The 20,258-nt window shown below is 43.9% G+C and overlaps 1 protein-coding gene across 2 annotated transcripts in view; it reads right to left on the reverse strand.

Moving 5' to 3' along the window:
• The window catches only part of LOC115463769 (low-density lipoprotein receptor-related protein 1-like), a 282,424-nt gene that overhangs the window by 229,718 nt on the left and 32,448 nt on the right, over positions 1–20,258 (reverse strand). For both annotated transcript variants that reach the window (XM_030194533.1, XM_030194532.1), the window contains exons 4-5: positions 14,909–15,136; positions 2,535–2,645 (exon numbers count right to left, since the gene is read on the reverse strand). In XM_030194533.1, the coding sequence (XP_030050393.1) occupies positions 2,535–2,645; positions 14,909–15,136 (339 nt within the window). The remainder of the gene's footprint in view (positions 1–2,534; positions 2,646–14,908; positions 15,137–20,258) is intronic.

Here is a 20,258-nt window from a genome sequence, read left to right on the forward strand (position 1 = left end):
CTATTCTATAGTTACTAATGCATTGAACAACCAAACTTAAGGTTTCAGCCTTTAATCTATTACTAGGCGCTCTTGGAGACCCCAAGTTTTCATCCAAAACCTACATAGTTATGGAATATACTCGCCACTAACCTAGCAGCCTTTCTAGCCCCAAAAAGATGGCTGTCTGAAAAGAACCTGTGGAGAGATTGCATGGAAAAAGTAATAGGAATATAGTTCAGTGAAACAATGTGGCAGAACTTACAACGGAAAAATGTAGGTGCATGAGAGAGAAACAAACAAGGAAGTTCAAGACAGGATAAACATGTAGGTAGAAAGTGAATGTTTATTTTCCAATTTGATATACTGCCTTTACTAAAGGCAAGGTCAAAGCAGTTAACATTTCAAAAGCATAAAAACCTCCATCACAACTAATCAAACAAGATACGGGGGGGGGGGGGGGGGGGGGGGGAGACAGAAGGGAATAGTGGGATAGAACAATGCCATCCCACTGGAACTGTTTAGCTAGAAGTGGATGGAAAGGCCATCTGGAAAAACTTTTCCAGTCTTTTCTTAGTTGACTGGGGATAGTTCCCATCTGATGTACACAGGTAGGCTATTCCACAGACCGTGGGGGGGGGGGGGGGGGGGTGTAAAAAGATAGGAGGCAGTACTCAGGCCTGCTCAGGAGATAAGCACAAGCCTGTTGGGAGTCTGTGCAATATGCGAGATGGAGATTACTAATTGCTGAGTTTTGTAGGATTTGGAAACAGTACATCTGAGTATTACAGTATCAAGATGGGAAATGAACACGTGTAGTGAGGAATTAAGGGTGTCTGATGGAGCAAAGCCAGTATAGCCGGAGGGGTGGGGGGGGAGTTACTACCTGCATAATTTGTCAAAAGAGGTTGGAGTTTGTGAATACCAGAGTATCAGGAGTTAACTAGGGAAATAGGGTGCCTAAAGATTTAATGTAGTGTGGGCTGAGTCATGTGACCCAACACCCCCCCCCCCCCCCCCCCCCCGAGGAACCTCAATTGATCCTGAGCTTCCGTAGTATTTTTGTAGTTTGTAGATCACCATTTTCTCGGGCCCAGATACTAAAAAACCAAGTTCAAATCTGTGCCCTATTCTCTGCCAAGCTTAGCTTATATTTAAGCTCCTAAAATTATGGATCCTCCTGCTATTTACCTAGTTTTGAGCCTAGTGTTGAAAATCAGTACTAAAACTCAGCTTTACCCTAAATCCACCTGTATTGTCACCCACTTTATACTCAAGTTTCACTAAAGTTATTTACTTGGCCCTAATAACATTTTCAAAGAGGCCCAATTTATGAGCTTAGCTCAATTATGAGTATAAATCCTATGACCATCAGGCCCTTGTATTCCACTGTGCTGTGTGTTCTTGTTTTCAATATCTGGAGCAGTATTACTCTACAGTGAGGGATAGATCCTTAGCTCTGGGTTTTCTGTCACAAGATTAAGACTAAAGACCTTGTAAGTGCTAGACAAAAGCAGCCCCCCTTGAGCAGTAGGGTAAGAACTTTTAAGATTTGAACTAGAAAAGTTGGATCATGCATTAAGTTATGTATTACATCAAAGGTAAAGAGTCATCAACTTGATATACTGCCCTTTTGTGGTACAAATATTCTATGCAGGTACTTTCTGTCCCTACTGGACTCAATCTATACTACTCTTATGGCAAAAGACAGAGGAGCGACCTACCCATCTGGTCACTCAAAGCAGATATCCAGCATAGGAATGAGATTAAGGAGAGGGGACCCACTCCTGGCATAAAGCAAGATAATCCTAGGGAAGACTAAGGGATTTCCTACATATAATTAGATGCCATAAGCTGTAGCAGTTAACACTTTTTAAAGCCCTCAGCCTGAAAATAGAAGTCAAGCAACTGCATCCCTGAGCAACCCTCTCTCTGGGATATTTGGAACAAGATTCAGTCCTAGTGCTGAGTGGTCTCTTTGCTCATTTGTGCAAGGTTTTGTATATGTAGCCAATATAGTCAGGGTAATAGCTCTATTGCCTGCAGTGTTGCAAGCAAACTCATAGTATAAACACCAATTATTCAAAGTAAAAAGTGAATATGCTTAGCCCTGAAAGCCACCTATAGTTTAGCTTTTTTTTTTTTTTTTTTTAGTTTGTAGTTTCAAAGCAGCACACCTGAACTATGCATACTGCGCCCCTTGACTTACCCATAGGAAGGAGCATTCCTGGGATTCTGTTCAATTTCTACCTTCAATCTTTTGACAAAAGCTTGTCAGAAATACTATTGCCAACTAAAGTGTCACTTTACCCTTTGACAAAGAGTAATTAGAATTCTGTCCACCAATAAAGAAAATGAAAGCTTGATATGAGGAGAAAATGAAGGACCTGAAACAGACATGTAAAAAGACACGAGGTGGACGTGAGTAGGATGAACAAAGTATGTGCATACTTTACCTTACGGGAACCCTGATTTAGGAAACACTGCAAGAGCTAGGCAAGCCTTCCAAAAAGCAGGGAAAGCAGAACGATATACAGAAGTTACTATTGAGTTACCACAAGTGCTTGGTTCATCGGTTCTATCAAGGCAGTCTACTTTTCCATCACACAGCAATGACTCCATGATGCACTTCTCATCACATCTGTGCATGCCTTCACCACAAGAGACTAAAAGGGGGGAGAAGAAACAGGGGCTTTAGAACTGCAAGACATGTACGTTTGTATATTACTTGTAAGAGGACCACAAGTGTGTCATTACAGATATGGAAGTTTGCAAGGTTAAGCTTTCCATTGCAGAAATGTACTGTTCTTGTTTGACAACAATGCAGCACTTAACACTGGGAAGATTGTCTACTATAATAAAAAGCAACCTCAACGTTCTGAAGACACTGACGTCACTGAAGTCAGTCTCCCAGAACGGTTCGTGGATTCATGGTGGTGAAGCCACCCCACAGACCCGTGCCCCGCCCTCGCGTCAAACGTCATGACGTCGAGGGCAGGAAAAAAAAAAATCACCTAAACGGTTGACCCCCCCCCCCCTAAAGCTGCAGTTCAACACAATGACCTCCAGCACCCCCCCCCCCCGGCAACAACCCCCTCCTAAGACACCCACCTTTGCGTTGCTTTGCCGGCAGGGGACCCAAAACCCTGCCAGCACAAGCCCTGTCTGCTCACTACGGCGTCATCTTCAGCGTTCCTAGCCTGTGGAGGCAGGGCTTCTGTGCGTCTGACGTCCTGCACATGCAGGACGTCAGACGCACAGAACTCCGCCCTGCACAGCTACCAACGCCGACGATGACGCCGTACTCAGTACACAGGACTTGTGGTGGCGGGGTTCCGGGTCCCCCGCCGCCAAACCAACGCGAAGGTGGGTGCGATGGGCATGGTGGGTCGGATGGCTGCGGCCGGATGCATCGCCGTGGGTGATTGGTGCCGGGAGGGGGGCATCGCACCTCACAGGCAACTGCTCAATGAGGAAAACCTTGCTAGCGCCCGTTTCATTTGGGTCAGAAACGGGCCTTTTTTACTAGTATGTACATAAAACACTATTGGTTGTTAAAGTGATACCTCACTGCATATTTCTGCCAAAACCTGAACCATTTTGCTATTCTACAGTAACAGGATTGGTGCCATGTATACAATGTACACAAAAACTAGCTTTATCCTGAGAATGGCACTTAAGCTTAGGGTACTCACTATTCAGCACCCACAGCTATGCACTTAAGTCAGTCACCTAAAGGCAGCAGCTAAGTATCAGCTGAACAAGTTTCGTATTCTTCACTTGAAGTGAACTAGTGGAGTTTGCTTAAAGTTTAAGCGCAAAGGAGCTTTTGAGCCTTAAGTTAAAAATTCATGACAGCTTACTGAATCAAGTAGGGCTTGCGAGCTTTAAATTGTGTTACGTTTCATTTGCTAGTGATCTGGTGCTCCACTACATTCACCTTACCATGCTTCATGAAAACGGAAGTAGATAAAAGGTATTGGTTTGAGCTGGCCAATTTAACAAAATAGATGCACTATAGCAGAACACTTATGCTGTCCTGCATTTTGTACCTTGTTTTGAAGCTACAGCTTAAAGTATTGAATGTAAGCTCCTTCGAGCAGGGACTGTCCTTTGTTAAACTGTACAGCGCTGCGTAACCCTAGTAGCGCTCTAGAAATGTTTAGTAGTACCTGTAATAGGAATAGGCAGGCCAAATTAATTTCCCCTTGTATGATGGGGAGGGGAAACAGTGCAATAGTGTACCCTATTGACAGTACAGACAGAAGAAATGCTAAGTAGTAGTAGTAGTAGTAAGGGCAGGAAGCCTAATTTAGGACTGTTCATAACAGGAAAATTGTTACCATACCCAATATTGTTACAAAAATGTCCTGCATGATTAATGCTAGAGATGTGTATAAACACCTTATACCCTGCGTTATTATCCGACCAACTTATTCTATTATAGCATGTAAGGTTTGGTGCCAACTAAACACTTTAGGACAAAACAAAATAAATTTCAGTTATTCACATACAAATAGAATGACACATAATGCATCTGTGTAGTTTGAACCATTTAAAAAATATAATGAAAGCATTAAGCAGCATCCAATTAAAACAAAAAAATGCGTATGTTGCCAGGATATGACGAGTGGCCAGAATCAGAGTGAACAAGCTTGGGAGAATAAATTATATCTGCGAGTGTACAGCTTGTACAAACAAAAATTGACAGTTTTAGAGGTAAAATAAAAGGAACAGTCAGGCTAAGCTCTAAACCTACCAAATCAAGTCAGTGACTAACAAGGTTTCAAAGGCAATAAGAATTAAGAGCAGCGATAAGAGGCTACTCACAGTTCTGCAGAAATTTCTCCAGCAAACCAACATATGTGGGCAGGTCAAAGTCGCTTAAGATTAACCAGTAACCACCACACTTAAAATACAAATTTATGCCACGCTGCCTTTTAAGGTATATACAATTACTAATAAATGAATGTAAAAACCATGTACCAAATATTGATTATGTAAAAGCCCAGTGAAAGTTTATAGGTGAGCAGGAAGTCCCCTTTATGGAGTAGCCTAGTGGTTTGTTGCAGTAGATTTCAATCCTGGGGAACTTTGATTCCCACTGCAGCTCCTTGCGACTCTGGGCAAGTCACTTAACCCTCCATTCACCCAGGTACAAATAAGTATCACTGAATCTATTTGCAAACCACCGAAAGGCGGTATAAGTCCCATTTCCTTTCCCCCCTCTTCCCTAATTTGATCATAGAATACAGATGTTAATAAAATCTGTTCTTGTAATTTGTCTGGATTCCCACCTCTAACAGGTTTCCTGACAACCAGAAATTTCAACTATCAGAGACATGTTATGGTTTATACAGTGATCCAAAGGCTTCTCAGAAATCTGTGCTCAATCCTGATTTTAAGCCATCTGTTTTACCAACACAGTAGTCCACAAGGGCACATACCTACCATAAAACTCCTTCAGATTTATAGTTTGTAATATGTCTACACATCCCAAAACTAAGATATGAACAACTTAGTCTTCAGAGTTTTGCAACAAGCAGAGAAGTTATTACAAGGGTAATGTTCAGTAATTCTGTTGGTATGGTGAGCAGCATGTGTAGCATCTTTCAAGTTCTCTTGTATGCAACCATCTGTTTCTTATCTGAATTGGTGATAATCTTGGATCACATGCCAATACCTATGAAGTGTCTGAACAATCTCATATGACGTTTGTTCACAGAAGGTGGTGCATACCAGTTTCTCATGTACGAGAGAAATATTTCAGTTCATATCTTCCTGAAAACCTCATAACATGTAAATGTAAGTTGTATTCTTCTTTCCTGGAACAAGTGTTTCCTTTTAACTGGCTAAAGGGCAAGTTTTTTTTCCCCAATGACAGATGACTTGTATAATGTAATATCTTATTCATGCCACTTAGAGAAATTTACTATCTAAAGAGGGTATTTGTGATCTATCATAGCTCATCTGAAACATATGGTCTCTTCTATTCAACCATTTATAAATGGAAAGACAATAAGTTATCAAAATAAGCTATATAGTGATGCCATACTGAAACGGAGTCTTGAAATGATAGTTCTCCAATCTCTTCAAATTCAGCTACACAAATTGGTCTTTAATTTCTTTTATATTCCTGCTACTTCCCCCCCCCCCCCCCCCCCCCCATTTGGGGGTCTAAGGAAGTGTTTAATACTTTCAATGTTTTATTGGTCTTTTCCTGTATATTTCTTGCCCTCTTACTAGTTACAAGTGAATGCTTATAAATGTGATTTAGAAATAAGTCTGAAGACTTAAGGTTTATACATCTCAAAACTGGTGAAAAGTTAAGGACATTTCACCAACTGTAAATATGAAGTTATGTTGATATTTGCAACAGCATAGTAGAAGTTGTACAGAGTGTGCCTGTGCCCCCCCCCCCCCCCCCAGTATGTCAACTTCACTTGCTGGGCTCTCTGAACTGTTAGCCATTCACAGGACAGGAAATGTGTCAGAAGAGGTGGGAGGGTTTGGAGAAAGCATGGGTGCAGAGTGCCACTGCCTGGGTAAAGACTGGAGAGATGATTTTAAGGCATGAGGAAGGGGCAGTCTTAATAGGGGGTGTGTATGCAACACATGCACCTGGAATAAATATGCCACTGGATATTTGCCCATGTGGACTGCTATAGGTTGGAAAAAAAAAAAGAGATCAAAACCAGGACTGAGCACAAAATGCAACTTGCAGGCAGGATTTCCGAGAAACCTTTAGTGGCTTACTGTAAAAACCGTAACCATGTCTGGCGGAGATGGCAATCTGGACAAATTAACAAATTTAGATTCGATAGTGACACCACATGGGCTTAATCAAGAATCAGCTATTAGTATTAAGTTGTATATAATAAATATTCTATCTATATATATAAAAGGCAACCCCAACGTTCTGAAGCTTCCACGGAAGTTGAGGCACCCGTAGGAAAAAATGCCCGTTTGAGCGGAATGAAACGGGCGCTAGCAAGGGGCCCCCTCCCTCCGTCCCTCGAAGCTACTTGCCTTGTTCGCTGTGGGCCGTTTCGGCCTTCGAGTGTCAATAGCTCCGCCCTCAACATCATGACGTTTTGACGCGAGGGCGGTGCAGACACTCCAGGGCACACCGGATATCTCTGGCGCCTCAACTTCCGTGGAGGCTTCAGAACGTTGGGGTTGCCTTTTATATATATAGAAGATCATTTTGTATTGTTTTGAAGTGTGTTAAGTGAAGTGACCTTTGACCTGCCCACTTATATAGACCTTGAGAAGCCTTGAAGAACTTGCTGCAGGGTTGCGAGTAGCTTCTTTATGACTTAACTCGTATTGCCCATTGCCTTTTAAATTCTTGCTGGTTATAGTCACCAATGATGTGATAATTTACTGTGGAAGAAAAAAAAACCCAAAAACAAGCTCCACTCCCCCTGATCCAGACAATGACAACAGAATCCACCTCCAGATTGCTAGTGCCTGCTACACATGCCTCAGAATGTAACTGATGTACGAGACTGCCGTCAGCACTGTCGGAAAGGACGTGAACATCCTGCAGCAACTGCTGAATGCCAAAGAGCGCAATGGATTGTTTTGAGTCTAGCTGGTTGACCAATGGGACTACACCGACCAACTTCCCTGGGCCACTAGCCCCCGACAATGGGTGCCCCACTTGGTCAGGCTAGCATCTGTTGTCACCAGAACCCAGGCCTGAGGGTCCAGAGGCATGCCCCAGATTCAGATGCTGTCCAGCCACTACTGCAGGCCAAGGTGCACTAGCCACCCACAGCCAAACCCTGCAAAAGTGCTTCCACCCGAGACCAGCACACTAAGAGGGCAGACTTGAGGCTTCATATGAGCCCTTTACCCCACATAGCACTACCTCAATGGTCACTACCATGGATCCAAGAACCTGCAAAGCCTCTCATATGGATGGACTCCTGGCTGCAAGCAGCTTACTAACCTGGAACCAAACCGTCAGGATCCACACTGCTAGAATGCACTATGCCATCCCATATGTCTAAGTGCCCCGCCCCCCCCCCCCCCCCCCAGATACTCCCAAGTACTGTTGGGGGGGGGGTGAATTCTTGGGGCACATTGACCACCCAACTTAAACGTTGGCGCAGATGGATGACGATCTGTGGCTCTTCAACAACCTCGCCTGGACTAACTGGTTGTCCAGGTAGGGATGCACCAAGACACCCTACTGTTGTAGCTGGGCTGCCTCTACTATTACCTTGGAAAAAGGTCTGCAGCACTGTAGCCAGGCCAAAGGGCATCACCTGAAACTGGTAGTGCTCTCCCAAACCTAAAATGGGGAAGTTCTGATGATCCTGCAGAATATAGTAAGGTATTCCTCCAACATATCCAAGGAAATGAGAAACCCCCCTGGCTGTACCTTTTGGACACAAGTAAATAGAATATCTCCTAGAACCTCTCTTGGCTAGAGGAATGGGAACCACCGCTTGCAGAGCCATAAGTCTTTCCAAGGTTTGACACACAGCTCGCACCTTGAATGGACTTTCAAGGAGACGTGAGAAAATGAAATTACAGTGCATAACCATTATCTAGGACCCAGCTCCAGTAAAACAGCTGCAGAGTCTGGGCCCCCTGAAACCTCATTGGGAAGCTCCGACAGCCAGCACCCCCAGATCTCCCCCACTTAAAAGACTGGCCTCTATTCCAGAACCAAGCGTCCTGGGTCCTCTACCCTGCACCTCCTGCAGGCATCCTTGGCCTGGGACCTCTTTTGTTAGCCAAGGCACCTTCTCACTCAAGCTCTTAACAAGCTTTTCCAATGTCCAAAGAGCAACTTGCCCTGGAATGGGAGCAGACTCAAACGAACCTTGACAGCCACATCTGCTGACCCAATTCCTGAGCCATGAAAAGCTATGTTCAGCTACCACCAGGGCCAGATTCTTCGCAGAAGCTCAGACTAAGTCATACAGAGCATCTCTGAGGCAGTGCCCATCTCCAAACATCAGAAGCAGTGAGGAACACCAAGCTGGTGCGTCAGGGAAATGCTCAGCTCACCAAACAGGCTCAATGTAACCACCACAAATGGCTGCCTGTAAGGCCAAGGCAGACACCTCAAAGAAGCACCTCCAATCAACAGTCCTGAGGATCCTTAAGGGCCACCCCACCCTCAGCAGGGATCGCTGTCTTCTTGGTAACTTGTTACCAGTACATCCACCTTAGGGACCCAAAAGGACTCCAGATCTGCCATGGGGCGCTGATAAAAGCGAGCTATGGCCTGACCCAATTAGTACTACTAATCATTTCTATAAAAGAATCTGAGGCCTGCTACTCTGCCTCCACTAGCTCCTTCAAATTCTCATAAGGAAAGGTCTGGGCCAGCCGCCAGACCCCCTTTAACAGTGGGTTCCCATTCCTTGTCACCAGAGGAGGGTCCTCCGACAGCTTCAGAACCTGCTCAAGGTTGGTAATTCTTGGCACCTAAAATTGTGCACCACTGAAGGGTCCTCCCCCAGAGGAACCTGAGAAGGCTTGTACAGGGAGGCTCCAACCTAAGGGAAAAGGACTACCTCTAGGTCTTCCATCATGGCCATACGAGGCTTCTTGGCCCCAAGGGCCCTTCCAAAGCTCTCCCTGGGTAGTCCTGTAGCAACAGCAGTCCCCCTGAGTCTTGGCTACACAACCCCCACCAGCGGCAACCCCAATACCAGTTCCATGCCTTGCTCAGGCTCTCCCTCATCACATACAGCAGAGGCTGCTGTGCACTGAGACCATGCAGCATGCGGAACAGGCTGCACAATGGCCTGCCTTTAACTGCACTGCCATGGAGAGAGCGCTGCCTTTGTGGTGTCCAGCCACCAGCCTCACACTGCTAACATTCCCTCAGCTGCCAAACAAGGCCTGCAGTTGAAACCAGCACTTTCTATGGCTAACTGTGCGATGCCGACACCGTCTCTTGTTCTCTTCCCCCCACCCCCGGGTGCTCTGTTCCTCCAGCAGTACTGCTTTAAGACATAAGCATCGCCACACTGGGACAGACCAAAAGGTCCATCTAGCCCAGCACCCTGTCTCCGACAGTGGCCAATCCAGGTCACAATCACCCAAAAAGATCCATGGAGCAAAGCATTTTGTACTGCTTGTCCCAAGAAATGGATTTTTCCCTATGTTCATTTAACAACATTCTATGGCCTTTTCCTTCAGGAAGCCATCCAAACCTTTCTTAAACTCTGCTAAGCTAACCGCCTTAACCACATTCTCCGGCTGAGTAATTACGCGCTGAGTAAAGAAAAACTCTTGTTTTACACTTACTGCACTCCAGCTTCATCACATGCCCCCTTGTCCTAGTATTTTTGAAAAGTGTAAACAGATGCTCCTTATCTTTTCCACTCTACTCATTTTATATACCTCTATCACATCACCCCTCAGCCGCCTTTTCTCCAAGCTGAAGAGCCCCAGCTGCTTTAGCCTTTCTCCATAGGAAAGTTGTCCCATTCCCTTAATCATTTTTGTTGCCCTTCTCTGCACTTTTTCTAATTCCACTATATCTTTGAGGTACAGCAACCAGAAATGAACACAATACTCTAAATGCAGTGGCATTATATCCTCATTTTTGTTTTCCATCCCTTTCCTAATACCTTAACATTCTATTTGCTTTCTTAGCCACAGCAAAACACTGAGCAGATTAACGTATCAATGATGACTCCCCGGTCCCTTTCTCGTTCCTTGACTCCTAACACTGAACCTTGCAGGACGTAGCTACAGTTTGGGTTCCTCTTTTGCACATGCATCACTTTGCAGTTGCTCACATTGAACGTCATCTGCCAATTATTTTTATTTATTGCATTTGTATCCCACATTTTCCCACCTATTTGCAGGCTCAATGTGGCTTACATTGTTTTATTAACATTGTCATTCTAGGGTATCAGATACGGTTAGTAGTGTACCGAGATTAAGTAGGGAAGAGAAGCGTATGCTTTGTAGCGCTATAGAAATGCTAAATAGTAGTAGTAGTAGGAGGAGGAAGGGAGTGATTAGGGTAGTTATAGAAGGTGGGTTTTCATAACTGAGTAGGTTGGTGAGGTGGATTAGTGATGTTATCGGTTCTTGTTGAAGAGGTATGTCTTCAGGGCTTTGCGAAAGATGGTTATTTCGTTGATTGTTTTCAGGTCTGTAGGTAGTGCATTCCATAACTGCGTGCTCATGTAACAGAAGGTAGTGGCATGCATTAGCTTGTATTTTAGTCCTTTTCAACTGGGGAAGTGCAGGTTGAGAAATTTGCAGGATGATCTTGTGGTGTCTCTGGGAGGTAGGTCTACGAGGTTTAGCATGTATATTGGGGCATCTGCGTGAATGATTTTGTGTACAATCATGCAGATCTTGAATGCAATTCGTTCCCTAAGTGGGAGCCAGTGAAGTTTAAGGGTTTTGCACTTTCATATTTGGTTTTTCCAAATACGAGTCTGGCGGCAGTATTCTGGGCCGTTTGGAGTTTTTTTTGATAAGTCTGTTCTTTACAGCCAGTGTACAGTGTGTTGCAGTAGTCCAGATGACTTACCATTTAGATGCCCAGTCTCGCAGTATCTTCTTGCAACTTTTCACAATCTTCCCACGATTTGACGACCTTAAACAACTTTGTATCAGCAAATTTGATAACCTCACCTCCAGGTCATTTATGTTAAAAAGCAACAGTCCCAGCACAGATCCCTGAGGGACCCCACTAACTACCCTTCTCCACTGCGAATAGTGACCATTGAACCCTACTCTCGTTTCCCATCTTTCAACTAGTTTTTAATCCATAACAATACACTACCTCTGATCCCATGACTCTAATTTCCTCTGGAGCCTTTCATGAGGGACTGTCAAACGCTTTCTGAAAATCCAGATACACAATATCCACTGGCTCACCTTGGTCGACATGTTTGTTTACCCCTTCAAAGAAATGCAGTAGATTGAGGCAAGACTTCCCTTCACTAAATCCATGCTGACTGTCTCATCAGTCCACACTTTAGAATGTGCTCTTATTTTTTTCTTAATGATGGTTTTGCCTGGCACTGATGTCACTCACCAGTCTATAATTCCCCGGATCTCCCCTGGAACCTTTTCTTAAAAAGCGGCGTTACATTAGCGACCCTCCAATCATCTGGTACCACGCTCGATTTTAAGGATAAATTACATAGCTCCGCAAGCTCATTTTTTTAGTTCCATAAGTACCCTGGGAACGTCTCCCAGCCAAAACCGAGGGAAGGCTGAGGCACACTGCACACAAGGGTAGGGAGAGAGAGTGGGTAGGGTCCCAGAGCCCCGAAGACCAAGACCCAAAGCAGTTCACTCCCCTGAACTATTTAAATTGTTTTTTTTTTTAGTAGCCAAAACTCCTTAGGAACCCACAAAGGAGACCCAGAGCCAGCACAGCCAGTAAGAGTACAGTTGCACAGAATCTACCTCTACTGGGAGACTGAGAAATACTGAGCAAGTTAGGGTTGCATAGTCCCTTATAAACACAAGCCTGGCCCACTTATGTGCAATTAATAATCCTGACCACTTGTCATACCCTGGTCACTGAACAAAGCTTCTTTGAAATTAGATGCTGCTGTTTTTAGTGCTTTCATTCTGATTTTTGTGTTCTCAACTGGTTGGCATTTCGTTTGGATTTTTTATGTTAACTGATTTGCATGGTTCTGATATATATCTTAAATTTGAATGTGAATGAGTATGCTTACTGTGTGACTAATTTGTTGTCTTGCCCAAGGAATCCTCTTTATGCAGACATACTTATGCCTGATGTGGCTGTGTTGCACCCCAAGTCAGACACTGCTTTCTACATTTGTTGGTCTGCTATGTTTGCAGCACAGATTTTACCTCTTGTGTTCACAAGTAAATACTTAACATGTTATTAGCAGTAAGGCAGGGTAACTTATTCCTATACACGGAGACCATAGGTTTAGGGATTTAGAATGCAGAAGAACTGGTCCATTCGTTTGTGATTTGCATTTGATCTACTGCTCTTAAGCTACGCACAGATTTCTGAAATAAAAGGAGCTTCAAATATATTAGATGTAAAATATACTAGATGTAAAAGAGTGGTCAAAAGACCAAGGCAACCATCACAGAGCTGCCCAGATTGCCTCTTGTACCTGAAGGGATATAAAAGCAGGTGCCCTGAACCAAGTCATACTTGTAGATTGAAGCATTCCATAAGCAAGGTGCTATGAAAGGCAGCATGAGGTGTAGATTGCATTTCCACCAGCTGTTGGATCTTCCACAAGAAATGGCTGGTAAGAGTGAAGTGGTCAGGCAAGAGTATGGAGACAGCTGAGCCCAAGTACTACAGTTAAACAATGGGAGCACAAAGGATGCTTAATTACCACTTATTCTTAGTGAATAGAGCTCAAAAGTTCTCAATTCAGAAATTAATACCCAATGCAGGTCTGGTCAAGGACACCGTCAAAGGGATGGTCTAAGTAGGGAGGATCAGGTTTCTCCTAGTACTTGGGGGGGGGGGGGGGGGTCAAAGATATTTTACTAAGTAAATCTGCATTATCGATTCTATAGTGTAAGGTAGAGTCAAGGGTTGAACCCATTTTGTTAAGTGATTTGTTATCTTGTGTTTTAGTGTATTAAAAAAAAAAAAAAAAAAAAGATTGTTTTTGAATACATGACTTGTGCAGTATGTCCAGAACAGCTTTTATTAAATACACAAAAAAGCAGCTTTGAAGTGTTACATGTATGTTGTAGGACAGCCAATCAGAATTTACACGTGCCTCTTTGTAGGCTCTGCTAGACTGGGGGGGGGGGGGGGGGGGGCACGCCAACTGATAGTCTGCAGGGGGGCACCAGAGACCCTAGGCACGGCCCTGTGTGTGGTTATAGAATTTGTTGGAATGTGCCTACATAAAAAAAAGTGTGGGTATTTACACCAGGCTTTCAGTGGCGTAAATGGCCTAAATGTAGGCATGTTGCCCTATGCATTATTCTATAAAAACCATGATTAAAATTTAGGCGCAATTAATAGAACAGTGCTAAGCACCATTTTTGGACGACTTTATAGATGCTGTTTATGCATTTTTGTAGCTCACTATTATCCAAAAGCAAGTTTTGGTTCAAAGTGGTTTACAACTTACAGTAAAATTACATTAATGTTTTAAGGGTGTGCTGGCTTGTGGGTTAGTTATAGAATTTTTTTTTAAAAGTGTGAAGTTCCATCATTTTGATCCCAGGTAACAATCCTGCTGTGTATGTGGTTCTGTATGTTATTTTTCTGTAGTTGGGTAGGTGAAGTAGGTAACCTCTGGTTTCTAGGCTTGCGCTCCTAGGTGATAGTTCCATCATGTCTTGCATTTACCTAGTTGACATTCCAAATAATATTTTGAAAGTGAGGTGCTGGCTTTGCAGATTAGTCTTGCTTTGATTGGCAGTCAGTGTAGTGATTTGAGTAGTGGAGTTTGCTTCATATTTTGACTGATTTTTTTTTTTCAGTCTTGCTGCTGTGTTTTGGATTGTTTGTAGGGATTTTATTCTGCGCTTTCCTTACACCCTATGTAAGCTGCATTGCAGTAGTCCAATTGAGTATTGTTGATTGTACCATTAGCTGGAATAATTGGAAAAATTAAAGTAGGGGAGTTATCCAAAAATCATAGGAGCCGGGTTTGTGGTGCTTAAGCACCCCCAATATTGAAGTTCCATACATGTGTCCAGGGAGGGGTTATTTCCATTGGACTTAGCATCCCCAATAATTTTGAAAAAGTTGGCTCCTACATCCGAAATAGAAATGTATTTCCCATTTTCAAAGTCAACTACACCATATATGCTTTAAGTGGGTACTCTGTACTACATAAGTGGACATAACCCTTTAAAATGGTCTTTATATACTTGGAACTATGCCATAAATAGTTCTACAAGCTACCAAGATTTACAGCAGAATTTCCACAGTATTTGTTTTTGAGATTCATTAAAGACATACCACATGTTTCTTCATCTGAAGCATCTCCGCAGTTGTTGATATTATTGCATTTCCAGGTCTTCATAATGCAAACCCTATTCTTACACTGCCACTGATGTTCCAAGCAGCTCTTCTCTGGACAATTGGCTTCATCTGATCCATCATCACAATCATTATGGCCATCACAGATTTCCCAAGGAACAATGCACTGGGAGTACCCTGGACATGGTCTCTTCCCACCTACACATTCTGTCATACACAGAGGAAATGAATAACAGATTTGAGCAACAAAGTTCGACAGAAACAACCACCTCTCAAAGAATGCCACTCAAAGCAATTTGACTTTCTACAAGCTATAAAGACTTGACTGGTCTCAAGCTGGGGCTACTTTGGATTCTAATGAGCTAAAAGAGCTGCCAAATATCTTCCCATGTGGGGCCACAACACTGCTGACCAGTGTGTGAATGACATCCATCCCCACTGGGGTGGGGGAGAAAGGATATGCTCAAGGCTGTGTGCAATTCCAAATGCATTTTCTTGTCTATTGAGAAGTGATTTGTCCTTCAAGCATGCAGCTCTTCCTCCATGCACTTTTTCCTTTCTGGCTTTTGCCCACATACAGACCCTGAGGGCCAGATGCACTAAACTTAACAAGCCAGCAACATGGTTTTTAAACTAATTCTAGCCAGTTTAGTGCACAAGTAGTAAACTAGGACATGCACAAAAGGGTTCTCTGAGCCATTTTCCTATCACGGTAGCAGCTAACTAAAATGGAATGCAATTCTATTATAATGAGCTAATTACTATTATAATGTGCATGAAATGTACTACTGTTTCTGACCCTATGCACAAAAGCATTCCCTACCTTTACCGTGGAAATTTTAACAGGAGGTCTGGACCTGCCGGTTCTTCATTATCACAAGTAGGAGAAGGGGAGAAACAAGGCAGGGAAGATTGAGCACAACTTCCTGAACTTCCTGGTGTCTCCCTCCACAGAGGGGCTAAACCAATTGGACAGCATCAGCCTGGGATGTCCCGCCCACTCACTACTGGAGGGGGACATCAGGAAGTTTGGATCCAATCAGTTCACAGCTCTAAAGTGATATCAGGAAAGCCCTACAGAGAGGAGTTGGCATAGGCACCCCCATATAAAAGAGACTTGGGGAGGCTAAGCCTCCCCAGCCCAAATGCATCTTCTTTTGGAGCGCTTCCCAATCTGGTGGCAGCATAAGGTATTAACTGGAGCTTCCCCTCCCCGCTGCCTTTCTGCCTGACACTGCTCCCCAATTCAGTGGCCATCAATAAACAGACTGTGCGTGGCCATAGAGCTCTGCACATCGCCGACAGATTGCCAGTTCCTGCCTGAACAGGATGTTGCATCATAGAGGGTGGGACCAGAAGAGCTGTCAGTGCTGCCATGCAGAGCTCTATGGCTCCATGCAGTGTTTACCAATGGCCACTGAATCAGAGAGGCAGTGGGTTTGGCAGCATGGAAGAGAGATCCTGGGTGCCTGGGGCAGAGAAGAGATGCTACATGACAGGGAGAGAAACAGAGAAGATTATGGCAGGCAGGGAGAGACACACAAGATCCTGGATGGTGGGGTGGGAGAAAGATCTGATATGACTGAGGGGGAGTTGAGACACACACCCTGGGTGAGGGAAAAAAAAAAAAAGATTGAAAACAGAGAAAATGAAGCATGGATAAATCTGAGTGGTCAGAGGCAGAAAAATGAAAGAAAAAAAAAAAAAGAAAGTATCAGTGTCAGAGATGGATGTAATAGGAAGATGTGAAGACATGCGAAGAGAGAAAATGATAAAGGGACAGGAGATATGGAAAGAGACAGAAAGGCAGTAACCAGAGACTTCGACCTGCACAATTAGAAAAATTAGATGCCAGATAAAGGTAAAATTTTTAATGTAGAATGAAGTAGCCATGTTAGTCCACTTTACAGGTTAATAAAAAAAAATGTAAAATAAGATGGTTATCCAGATTGGAGCCTTATTTTCTTAAAATTCCCTTGTATATGTATTGTTAATCATTGTCTCAAATGTTTTATACTAAAGCAATTATCTACCTTTATATATTCACTAAGGGAGTTGTGTCTCAAAAGATAGGCTGCCAACCCTGCCTGTTCTGGAAGCACTTTTAGTAAATGTCTCCTGGTTTAGAGACCTAGGTCAGCCACTTTTGCTTTCTTAGACAACCATTAGTTTCTTTTCAAAATTGGTTCTCCCAAAATGGAGAACTGAGACCGTTTCCTATCTTTCTGGCAATTATTCCTTTGATGTTTTTAACATTTTCATAAAGTTAAGCAAAGATTACTACCAATCTCATTTTAAGAGTGACAAAATTTTTAAAAAGCCATCTCCAAGCATGCTACATCATCCTACTGAAAAACCTCACCCAACCTGACCCCTTTTCCCCACCCCTACCCCCTAAAACATCCTTAGTGTCTAGCAGCAATCCCCACCCCTGTCATCTTCAAAGTGATGGCATCCTGGCAAGATGACATTTGTCTGTCACTGTCATGTCTTACAAATATCATGGAGGCTCACCACACAGCCCTAAGGTTGCATCAGAGGCATTAATGAAGATCTCAGTGAATTCTTCTGCTTCTAAGAAGCTTATGAACCCTGCTATCAGGATGTACATTTAATTGGAAGAGGGTCCTCAGGGTGGAACCTAGGGATTTGCACTCAGGCTTGCTTTGCCAACTTGCATTTGTTGAAGAGGGTCTTATGCTCTTAACACAATTAGACATGTAACGGCTATAACAAGTTCTGTATACAACTAACCCACTAGAGCCCAATGTTCCCATATGTGGGAACAAATACGGGAACACTGGGCACTAATGGGTTAATGCAAAATATTATCCCTATTAACAGGGATAAAGATGTCCATATTTGTCTTGATATCTTTGCCCAGGTCACATGTTTTGAGTGTAGATCTAAGTATAGAGTTTACTAAGCTGATGCTCCGGAACATCTTTGTTTGCAATGTACAGATTTTTTTTTTTTTTTGCTAGGGAAATGGCTAGCCTCCTGTGTTTAGAAGAAAAATTAATCTTTACAGGTTAGCAAATGTGTTTACAGAACAAGATAGCTTGTGCAATTTAAGGAGCTCGTGAAATAGTAAAACTCCAAAATTGCAGCTCCTACTTTATTATGGCATATAAGTTTACTTGTTTTTAATTGCAAAGTAATATTAACTCTAGAAAGGCTTTGAGTCACTTAGCATCTTAATTAGACCCTAAACCCCCAGCTCAGTACAGATTTAGACAAGTGGAAACTTATCACAAGCTGATAAATTGGCAGCAGCTGACCTTAAACTGCAACTTCAGCACCTTTCATCCAGATATAGAGCCTCCCAGTGCTGGGAGAAGGAAAAATTATGTTCTTTCCTTTAATCATACCAGACCAGTCCAGACTAATGGGTTGTGTCCATCCACCAGTGGAAGGAGACAGAAAATAATTCCAAGTAAACCGCCCAGGGGTGTGCTGGTAAATTTTTAACAGGCTCTTTCTCCAGACGTAGCCAGCTCTGCAGTTGGAAGGGCCAGGGGTGGCCGGGGGGGGGGGGGGGGGGGGAGCAACACTTGCCTCTCTCTCCTCCCTCCCTTCGTGCGGGCACGCTAGGCATACCTTTGCTGGCAGCCAATAAATGGACTGCCACCATTCCCAATGTCTTGCTCTGAGCAGCATGCTGAAACTTCTCACACATGCTGGAGAAGTCCCAGCCTGCTGCCCAGAGCTGGAAACAAGGAGTGGGGAGCAGCAGTAAGGGCTCAGCACCCCCACCAGCAAAGTAAAAGAGAATTCAGCAGGGAGCCCAAGCCCACATTTTGGAAGCCAGTTGTTAAAGTAGCCATGGAGGGCTCTACTTTAACAACCGGCTCCAAAATTCTTAAAAACTTAACAACCGGCTCTTGCGAGCCTCTGAGAGCCTGCTCCAGCACACCACTGAAACCGCCCCTTAAGGGTATCGTGCAGCCTGGAACGTTCAGTATTTTGAATAGCCAAGCAATTGTACTCTGAAGTCTAGAAGAAAACAGTTAATACCAAACAGGCAAACTCTTGGAGCCAATATGCAGAACCTCACTGTTCCTGCTTGGCCAAAGGCAGCTGCAACCTCCCCTCACAGTAAATTAAGCAGGAGGGAATGCTTGCTCAAGCACGTAGAGATCTACCCCTGAATCCGGGGAAAGAACTCCGTGATGCCAAGTAAAAGGAGTCATACAGAGCTGGCACAACAATAAGTGGCAGGAGACTGAATAGAGAAGATTGAAGTAGGCAGTGCTGTAGGACATCCCACTGTATTGAAGCATTGTGGAACAGCCAGGAATACCTAAAAGGAAAACACTGACAGACTTTAGCCAGGGAGGGCATCTGGACTGGTATGATTAAAAGAAAAATCAGGTAAGAACTTTTCCTTCCTTGTCATCTATACCAGACCAGTCCAGCCTAACGGGATGTAGCAGTTTCCCAGGAGGGGGGGGGGGGGGGGAAGAAAAAATGCAGAAGATTGAATCAACAAAGCTACACAGGAAAAAACTGACCAGCAGCAAAGGATTTGAATATCCGAACCACCAGGCTACCAAAATGGAACAGAGGTAGACACTAGAAAAGGAACTGAAGCCTTAGGATGTAAAACAAATGTCCTGGGCAAAAGAAAAAATTACATACCCCTGTCCCGAGAGTAGTAAAAGAAGCAGCAAAAGAATCATGTCAAAGGACCCCCCTTGGATGGAAGGCAACAGTCGTATCCGAGCAACAAGGAGAAAAACCGTCTCTCCTAGACCAGGATCCACTTCTCCGAACCCTGGTAGGACAAAGACTAACTCCCAAACCTGCCAGTCTGCCTTGAGTGCAAGATGGTTGGATGAAGAGACCTTAAGTACTAGGAGTACACAACCCCAAACAGTACACCACACTTCATAGAAGGAAGGCCCAGGAACCACCCAGGCCCACGCCTAGTGAGAACCAAACTCCACAGAACAAGAAGAGACTCCAGAGAAGCAACTAACTGGAGCGCTAGTCTCTCCAGAACCATGAAGAAAAGGGCAGCAGCATACCAGGCTACAACCGTAGAAAGTACTCAACCAGCTTGCTCTGGACTTAGGGATGAAAGAACAAAGAGAGACAAAAAGAGTCAAGAGCCACACTGTGGAGAAGAGACCCCCAAGGTGCCAAGAGGTCACAAAAGGAGCAGAGTAAGCTCCAGCAATGGAGAAGCTTCGCCAGTCACCAAGAGGCTACGGCAAGAAAAGGTGCCACAGGAATGGTAGCTAATAGGAGACAAGACAGCCTTGTCTAGCAGTCTAAACTGCTGTATGCCACAGCTGAGAAGTTACTGTATCCAACCTGCAGAAAA

The sequence above is a fragment of the Microcaecilia unicolor genome, chromosome 2 (genome assembly GCF_901765095.1).
Source record: "Microcaecilia unicolor chromosome 2, aMicUni1.1, whole genome shotgun sequence".
Taxonomy (NCBI): domain Eukaryota; kingdom Metazoa; phylum Chordata; class Amphibia; order Gymnophiona; family Siphonopidae; genus Microcaecilia; species Microcaecilia unicolor.